This window comes from Anabas testudineus, chromosome 16, assembly GCF_900324465.2.
Source record: "Anabas testudineus chromosome 16, fAnaTes1.2, whole genome shotgun sequence".
NCBI lineage: Eukaryota > Metazoa > Chordata > Actinopteri > Anabantiformes > Anabantidae > Anabas > Anabas testudineus.
In genome coordinates, this window is record NC_046625.1 from 9,721,240 (window position 1) to 9,730,640 (window position 9,401).

The window sequence follows — 9,401 nt, forward strand, 5'->3', positions numbered from 1 at the left end:
TTGCGCAGCTCTTGCTCATACTTACTGGGAAGCTGTGCGTAAAAAAGAAGTTCCCGTTTTTGGTCGACACTCTTCGGCTTTACTCGCCCCGCGTCGTAACGTGCGTAACAAGTGCGCATTTGCATTTCCGCTCCCGGCTCGGGCGGACGTGCTCGTCTGAGCGTAGAGCGCGACGCAGCGATGGAGGATGAGCGGTGCCGGTGAAAGGGGCTCTCTGTGCTGCACACAGTGGGTGCGAGAACAAAAGTCAATATGCAACATACAAAGCTTTGTCATGCAGAAATCATGCGACCGGCTCAGTGGGTGGCAAACAAACGGGGAGCCCTCCTAATTGTTCATTTCACAGCCCACCTAAAATCCCAGTGTGGACTTTGTTCTGCAGCTGGTCTTAGTGAGCAGAGTGGGACTATTGTGCTTGTGTTTTTACATGATCAGATTTGTATCAACAGTATGATTTGTAGACCCCTCGAGTCCAGTTAGATACTGAAAGTTGGCATGACACACGTGAATATATCAACAAATTACTTTTTTCTTCATACAACTATGCTAAACATGAACTCCACTAGACTAGAAATGTATGTAATTCAGAATGTTGTATTTCAAACAATAAGAAATAGAGGTTTTGTCCTCAACAAACACTTCACATCAATGTCTAAATTAGGTCACTTATGGTAAAAAAAAAAAAAAGATCTCAAGGTTTTCTGCTATTATCTAACATGTGATCATGAAAGCAGGAATTGCTCTAATCATCTTGATAGTGTCAGAGCAACGTGAGATACAATCATAGCTATGTGTGAACAGTGACATCCAAACCAAATAATCCAACATTTCATCATCTGATGCTGACAGCAAAGCTAAATACTAAGTGGTGGATCAACAATTCCAAAACAACACCTGGCCTCCGGAAAGAGGGATTAATTTTAGCACCAGACACAGGTAATGGGTCTTTAACTTGTGTGAACGCACCTCTGGGGCCCGTCATGAAGCAGTCATGCACATTGTATCAGTTCAGACACACACTCATACACACAGGAAAGGAGTCACTACAGATCAGGAAACTTAAAACAAGTGGTTCCAAGAGTTTAAACCACAGAGAGATAATTTCAGCCCAAACCATGACTGACACTATAAACACATGACCTTAAGTGTTACACTTTGACAACACAGGTCATATACTGTGTCACTCTTGTGGACATGGACAATCACACAATAGCAGTCTGATTCATCAAAGGTTTTCTAAGAGTGTCTGTATTTATTTTTCTAAAGAAAGATAAAACCGCACCTTTCAGTGATATATCCTCAGTAATAGTCCCATTTGACTTTGTGATATGATAACAGGCAGGGCTTTGGGGGAAAGTGAACGGAAATCAGTTGTGATTTGCACCAGAATTCTGTCGTTTCTGTTTAATATGACACAATTTCAGTGGAATCAAAATGAATTAATTCAACCTTAAAATAACTAAATGGCCAACCCTCAAAGGGAAGTTGAGATGGTCATGTTAAGTTTCAGTGCATTGTGACAACACACTCCTTTATTCAGAAAACCTCTGTGTCCCAACACACAGCATCGGATTTAGCCATTGCCAGGGAAAACAGCCTCACCTCTGGTGACCTGATCCGAGTGATCAAATGAAATAAGACATCTGCAAATAGCAAACACAGATGGCTGCACAATGAAAAGTGCACTCACCCCCTTCCCCTCATCCCTATCCATGCAACACACACACACACATACACACACACACACAACATGACCACATCCTGTAATAGTCATTTGTGTAGTTGCAGATGTTTTAGCTAATATGGTCAACTACTAATTCAGCTCACAAAAACTCAGGATGAGTTTGGTTAATGTGATTGAAAAGTGATTTAAACTTAAATCACTTACTCAACTCATATGCACATTTATTATTATACATTCCCAGAAACTTAGAGAAACACACCAGGAACTGATGACGTTGTATGACCATCCTGTACACTTCTAGTTTCACAATGAATGGGATCACACACGCTGGGGTTAGTACAGTCAAAGCGCCCACGGAAAACCCAGCTGAAACTCCTAAGAAGACTAAAGAAAACCACACAGGCTGCAGTGTAAGGTGTTAAATCCGAAAGATGACGATATATTCAAAACAGGTACACAACACTAAGTGAACAGATTGGAAAGTTTTACACACCTAAGATTCAAGAAAATTTATTGTTATTGATTAATTTAGATAAGCTAAAAGTTAACAATAAAAAAACATTTTCCTCACACCTCCCTGCCTAAATATATTGAATACATCACCACTTTTTCTATATATTTAGAAGGTTAGCATCTTGTGTGGGTTTGAATATAATAATCATGGGTTTATAATGATAATCAACAGGGTTAAAATATCATTTAAGGCCCTGACATAGGGATGAAAACTACTGTGGTGGGTTATTCCTCGACTGTTTTGTGCAACAGTGTCACCTTGTGTTTACAGTGTGCCACTGACTCATGTTTCCAGACACTGACCCACATGATGACTTTCCCTGGAAGTTCCAGTCTCATGATATTTGTTTTGTGTAGTATTTCATTCACTTTTGGTATCAATTTGACATTTTAACCATGACACCCATGCTAGTCTGTCTGTCTCAGCAAAAAGCAGTTTATTTGGTCTACAATCCAACACAGAGGAGTGGCACACCCAGTTCTGCATGTTGGGACTGATTGCAGCATAGCTGAGGGGCTCTTGTGCCAGAGGAGGATGTGGTGAGCTGATGCAGGAAGATGAAGTGAAGACAGAAGTGACAACATTACAGTAGAATTAAAACTCTCACTTATGAACTGAATGTTGAAATTATCACAACAATTTAAAATATAATGTGACTTGAAACAAGTAGCTATTAATATAATAGTAATATAAAACAATAGCTATAATATAACGCATAATAATTATACAAATGCAGAGTAAATGTATCAGATAAACATAGAGGCAATAAGACAGTGTGCCTATATTTGATCACCATTTTACAAAGTCATCGATAACCTTCATAATTTCAGAGAGTATACATATTATTAAAGGATCAAAACTGCTGTAGGCGACAGACACTCCTCTCACAATTGTTCGAAAGAGACCAGAGGATGATCAGCTAATAATATGCACATCCACTCATTCACTTCAGTTTAAATACCATTTGCGAGAAAAAGTATGTGAACCCTTTGGGATTACATGGAGTTTGTCATAAAATGTGCTCTGATCTTCATCTAAGTCAACAGAACAATAAAAAAAACACAGTCTGTTTAAAATTGTCATGTTTTTATTGAACATAACATGTAAACATTCTCCGTGCAGGGTTGAAAAAGTATGTGAACCTTTGGACTTAATAACTGGTTGACCCTCATTTGGCAGCAATAACCTCAACCAAACTTTTCCTGTAGTTGCAGATCAGACCTGCACAACGATCTGGAGCAATTTTGGACCACTCCTCTTCACAAAACTGTTTCAGTGTAGCAATATTCTTGGGATTTCTGGTGTGAATCACTCTCTTAAGGTCATGCCACAACATTTCAATCGGGTTGAGGTCAGGACTCTGACTGGGCCACTCCAGAAGGCGTACTTTGTTCTGTTGAAGCCATTCTTGTGTTGAATTACTTGTATGCTTTGGGTCATTGTCCTGTTGTATCACCCATCCTCTGTGGAGCTTCAGTTGACGGACAGATGGTCTTACGTTTTCCTGCAAAATGTCTTGATAAACTCTGGAATTAATTTTTCCATCAATGACAACAATCTGTCCTGAGGCACATGGTGTTGTGGGTTTTTTCCAAACAACTCAATTTTGGTTTCATCTGTCCACAGAATATTTTGCCAGTAGTGATGTGGAACAACCAGGTGCTCTTTTGCAAACTTCAAACATGCTGCAAGATTTTTTTTGGACAGCAATGGCTTCCTCCGTTGTGTCTTCCTATGTACTCCATTCTTGTTTAATGACTTCCTTATTGTAGATGTGTCAACAAAAATGTTAGCATGTGCCAGAGATTTCTGTAAGTCTTTAGCTGACAGCATTCTGCGCTGTGCTCTTGCAGTCATCTTTACAGGACGACCACGGCTAGGGAGACTAGCAACAGCTCTGAACTTTTTTCAATTTGTAGACAGTCTCCCTTACTGTCGACACATGAACATCAAGGCTTTTGGAGATACATGGCATGGTTCACATCAGGTAGTGCTTTTTGAAACCAGTAAACCCAAAACTGGTATGTGTACACATCAAACATCATCATCATACTGATTGGACTCAAGGTTGGCTCAATCCTGGCTCCAATTAGCTCTTGGAGAAGTCATTAGTCTAGGGGTTCACATACTTTTCCCAGCCTGCACTGTGAATGTTTACGTTATGTTCAAATAAAAACATGAAAATATATGTTTGTATAGTATTATTTTAGGCAGACTGTGTTTTTCTATTGTTGTGACTTAGATAAAAATCAGAGCACATTTTATGACCAATTCATACAAAACTCCACGTAATCCCAAAAGGTTCACATACTTTTTCTTGCAGCTGAAGTACATTATTGCTGTGGTTTCCAGTTCAAGAAACAGTGCATGAACTGTAACATGAAGTCTATGTAAACAGACTGTCACATTTCTTTGCACGTTCAGTGTCAACGGACTCAGAGCCCTACATTAATGCAGATAGTTCAGATCCTCACAGGGTTTAATTATTTTCAGCGTGGGTTGTTAGGCCAGTGACTGCTGCCAGTCCAATGGTGCCACAGTGTGGTTATCACTTGTAATTACACCTAAATAAGCATCTGATTTCAAAATCACTGCCACTCTGGAGAAACGTTGTTATGAGGTTCTCAGTACACAAACCACAGGGCTGTTAAAGAGAAGACTAAATAAACACTTGAGCAGATGACTGTGCGTGCTGTCATCTATAAATATAGTCTGGAATAATGTGATGAAAGGAGCAAGGTTGCAAAATGAAGACTGAAGGCTAACCGGTAAATTGGGTAATCCAGGAGGACTGCAGTTCAAGTAAATACATATTTTTCACAAAGAATTAACCTGGGGTTGTTTTAATAAAGCATCTCATCTCTTCTTCTCTCAGAGATGCTGAGAACAACTTTCATTAAGGATGTAACACCTGGTGTAAGAGAAGCTTAATGATTGACAGGTGACCTGTCCATCTTAGTGAATTCATGTCAGTCAGAGGGCTGTGATTATTTAATGTGCACTTAATGAATATTTAAACAAATGAGAGTACAAAGAGCATTTAACAGGTTTGATAAAAAATACAGAGAGCCAGTTTAGCCATCTTAGGAGTCCAACTAGCTGGCCTCTTTACTGATGTAAATGAACTGTTCAGACCTGTTGAGCAGACTACGTCCATCAAAACAAACTATATCCAACAGACTACACTAACAGAAAATCATGAATGTTTTATTTCAAGTCTACTGTGGTGGCAGAGCAAAAAAGACAAAAACCGTCACTGTCCAAAAAGTTCTATATGTACAGCATAATGACAATTGGTAAAATAAGTTATTGAAATTCTACTTTTTTTTGTACTTATATGTGTTGATGGCATAAAATCGACATTCTTACAGATCATAGCACACTAGATTATGACATGAAGCCAACGAGTTGCCATTAACAGAAAAGAAAGATCGGCCTACTGAACTGCTAAACTTTAGTATGCGTCTTTGTTTCACACTGCTAGTTGAATTTTAACACAAAAAAGATGAAAAAGCACAGCTTGACTATACTCTCGGTTTAGATATTGATGGATGCATCTACTGGACAACCATAAAATCAACTGTCAGATACACTTCATATTACCTTGCGCTGATCTAAAAATAGATGAGGAGCAGCCTCATGTCCATTACATCAACCCCTCCCCCCTCCCCAACTAGGAAAATTAAGCCAGACATTATCCATGTCTGGCTTGGACAAATACTGCATAAGTCAAATCAAACAAAACATTTTAACTCCAACAGTTATTGAACAATGTCCTTTAATTAAATCTGCAATGTAGTGATTTAACATTTATTTTACATTAGAGACTGTAAATGAAGTTTAGACCTTAACATGATGGGTAAAAATTTGTGCGTGTTTATAGTTTAGGTTAACAACAGTAACATCGGCGATTGTGTCGTTTGTCTCTGTCTTAGGAACACTACAGAGGTAAAGGTGCATGTAACAGAATTTCCTGGGCTGGACTGTCCTGATAAATAACGGCTGGTGGAGTTTAGATCTTCCCTGGGAAAGTTCCATTCTCTATCTGATCATCCCATTTACCAACCTGTAGGAGACAGAGAAAAATGTTAGCCGTAAGACAAACTAATAATCAAGGAAACATTATTGTAAAAGAAAATAAACAGTCAACAAAACATCATCACAAGCCTAAAAAACTAATTTTAACAGGTTACTTGGACATAACTGATTGACAATTATAGAACAAATTCAAGTTAAAGTGGGGATTTAACAATTATCACAAAAATGTATGACCTCCACTGCTCCTGAAGCAATGTTTTCATCCACAACAAGAGACAGTGGACATTTGAGTCACGGTTTTGGCCTAAACCGTTACACCCCTTTACTTGCTAAACAACAACTCCAACTCAGCTGTGTAAGAAAACTTGACAAACCAGCACTGTACGTTCAGTATGTGCATGGAAGAAAAAAGTGAATGCAAAAAAAAAAAAAAAAAAAAAAATCAATTAAAAACATAAAAAGGACACATGGACATATTTTAAGACGAAACTACCAGAACTTACCCAGCCAATGGGACAGAGACTTTTGTAAACCCTCCTATACCACTCACAGGGTGTCACATCCTGGTCTTTGGCTGACAGGGCCTTAGTGCACCTGTGGAAGTCTGGAGGGGGGGGGGCGAAGAGAAAAAAAAAATAAACAAAAAAAGTTCAAAGTTACTAATCTGACTTGATGTTCATACTAATGAAGATGTAAAACAACGCTACTGGTATGTAGTGACAAACAGCAGCACGATAGTCTAGCCTTAACAAGTGTAACTCTGAGCTTATATTAGTCCTCCACTTTGTACACTAAAGCTGTAGTGTGACGTGGTACAGGATAAGCAACTGAGAGGGTTTATTTATATACCGTCTTCACCAGTTTATGCTGATGAACCACACAATGTTATAATGGAAAACTACACAAAAAATTTAATAAGAGCACAAAAAAATAAACACAAAATATTGCAAGGTTTGTTATACTGTTTTAAACAATTTGATTGTATTGTATCAAAATATTGTTTAATTTTACCAATGCCACTTGAAAATCATAAATATACTACTTTTTAGTGAAAAGAAATTACATATATTAACAGTCAACGACCTATGTCAGAGTGCATTTGTAGGTGTAGGTTTAATATCTGCATCTACAAATTGTTAAAATTTACCAGAGGTTTTGACAACTATTACAGGTAATTAGTCTGACAATCACAAACACAACTGGTCTTGCATAAGCGTATAGTTTTATACATATTGATTAGTTCAGGTAAACATCGTTTTCAGAAGTTATCTGAGGATAAAGCCACAACATTTTGATCCATGTCCTCACCCAGGTAGTTCTGGTAACAGTTGCGGGTCTGGTTGGTGTTGGGGAACCGGGCGTCAAAGGGAGCAGTCCTGTAGTTCTTAATCTTCTCCTCCATAGTCTCAGACATTTCTATCAGCTGCAAAAATACGTCTAAACGCTACTGAAACAACGCATAAACTTGATTAGTGTACAGCTGCAACAGGTTGAGGATAAATAACAAAATGTAGCTTAAACTCAACACAAAGGTCGACGTTAGCTAGCTAAGCTAAATATAGCTCTGTCAAAGTTAGCTTAGCTTTATTTACAAATGCATTGTTCCTCTGTGATAATTTTTATCACGATAGACATATGTAGGTTAACCATCAAAGTCGAGGTACGAGTATTTACAGAAACACATACAAAGCATGACAGGTCGCACAGCTCTGACTCGAAGTTAGCATTGTTCACACAGATTAGCGTAGTGCTCTTTCAGTTAGCTTATGCTAACCTAGCTTAGCTCGTTGGTAACGTGTTAACATATATCGAAAACACATCTTATGCACGTCCTGTTGTTCCTGGAGCTTTCGTACACTATATCAAGACAATATCTGTCAAAACGTAGTATTGATATTTAAAAAAAAAACACCGACTTTCCCACTTGTAAACAGCTAACCTTGGGACGTTGCTGGACGTGTCCTCTTCAAACAGATGTCCTTCGCGCAGTGGATGATGGGATATCTGGCTGTGGGAATACCTCTGTGTTTGAAATGATCCCTGAACCAAACTTTAGTTTTCAGGATACTTCGGCTGTTTTACCCTGTTTTATTGAGCTATAAAGAATATGTATTATATATTTACCAGCATGTTTTATAAGCATTACGAGCTGCAGAGAATCTGTCTTGTAAGAACTGCAGAGACTCTGTTAACACTCAGCATCCTCCTGAAACTGCATCAACAGAAAATGTGTAACATTGCACAGATGTGTATCCCATTGGATAAAAAAAAATTTAATGAAGAGATCAGTTCTGGTAACACATCTGGTCCAAAAGACACTATTACAGCGGGATGCTGATACTTGTACTTGATACAATTGATATGTCTTATCTCTGCACGTGGGATGGACTAACTCTAAAACTGTTGCAGAGTTATCAATATGACAGTCATAAGTTTTACCTCACTGACTACATGACTAATTTAAAGGTGTTCAGTTCTTTATTCAGTTCAATATTTTGATACAACACAATTAATCTTTCGGCTCATGTTAGTTCACAAATCACTGTTTGAGTGTCAAGTGCAAGTTCAGCTTTATTTTGTCAGCTGCCAACTTAAAGTCCTTCCAAGTCAAGTAAAAGTATTTACACAGTTTGCAAATGTGGTTCACACAGTACTTATATTCTGTTCATGCCTGTTCCGCACAGAAGTGAAACTGTCACAATTGAGTTTATTTCTACCGGGTAATGACTTGCATTAGAAAAAGGACGCAGATGTTAGAGCTAAATGAAATTAGTAGAATAAAACAAAATGTACACATTAGCCTCTGCGGTATATCACTGCCCGCATTTCCTTTTCAGGTTAACTGTACAAGTACTGTTCATGTTGCCCACAGTAAATTGAAGTCATGTGTTCTCTTCTTCTTCAGGAAACACTTTGAAGCAGTGGGGGAGCTTTGTGACATATTCACTCTAGCAATGTGGACTTCAGAGGATCCAGCCCCTAAAGGGGGACACAGTGACAGTCCTTTCTCTTTCCATCAGCATCTTCCTGTCAAAGACCAGGTCAAAGATCACAGGTGTTTCTGCCACTTCCTCAAGTTTCCTGTCTAACTGTGTGTGTTTCCTTCTTCCTCTTTTCAGCAAACCTTGTGTTTGGCTGTTTTGAAATGCACTGTGATATTTGTTC

The 9,401-nt window shown here is 38.5% G+C and overlaps 1 protein-coding gene across 2 annotated transcripts; it reads right to left on the reverse strand.

The window, feature by feature from the left end:
• Positions 1 to 5,958: 5,958 nt before the first annotated feature.
• LOC113169330 (cytochrome c oxidase subunit 6B1) lies at positions 5,959 to 8,251 on the reverse strand. 2 transcript variants are annotated; one of them, XM_026370663.1, is made up of 4 exons: positions 8,176 to 8,251; positions 7,545 to 7,680; positions 6,740 to 6,840; positions 5,959 to 6,264 (listed from the first exon to the last, which is right to left on the reverse strand). In XM_026370663.1, the coding sequence occupies exons 2-4, from the start codon at positions 7,648 to 7,650 to the stop codon at positions 6,211 to 6,213; spliced, it is 261 nt and encodes an 86-aa protein (XP_026226448.1). In that variant the 5' UTR covers positions 7,651 to 7,680; positions 8,176 to 8,251; the 3' UTR covers positions 5,959 to 6,210. The 2 variants fall into 2 exon arrangements, with proteins under 2 accessions (XP_026226448.1, XP_026226447.1); XM_026370662.1 differs by having other exon boundaries at positions 7,545 to 7,683; positions 8,176 to 8,241.
• Positions 8,252 to 9,401: the final 1,150 nt, after the last annotated feature.

Bases quoted from the DNA above. Each gene is read 5' to 3' on its own strand.
- LOC113169330 (XM_026370663.1), bottom strand. From the start codon at position 7,650: ATGTCTGAGACTATGGAGGAGAAGATTAAGAACTACAGGACTGCTCCC. The intron at 6,841-7,544 runs GTGAGGACATGG...CCCCCCCTCCAG, and splicing joins CTGTTACCAGAACTACCTGG to ACTTCCACAGGTGCACTAAG. The intron at 6,265-6,739 runs GTAAGTTCTGGT...TGTCTCCTACAG, and splicing joins GTCTCTGTCCCATTGGCTGG to GTTGGTAAATGGGATGATCA.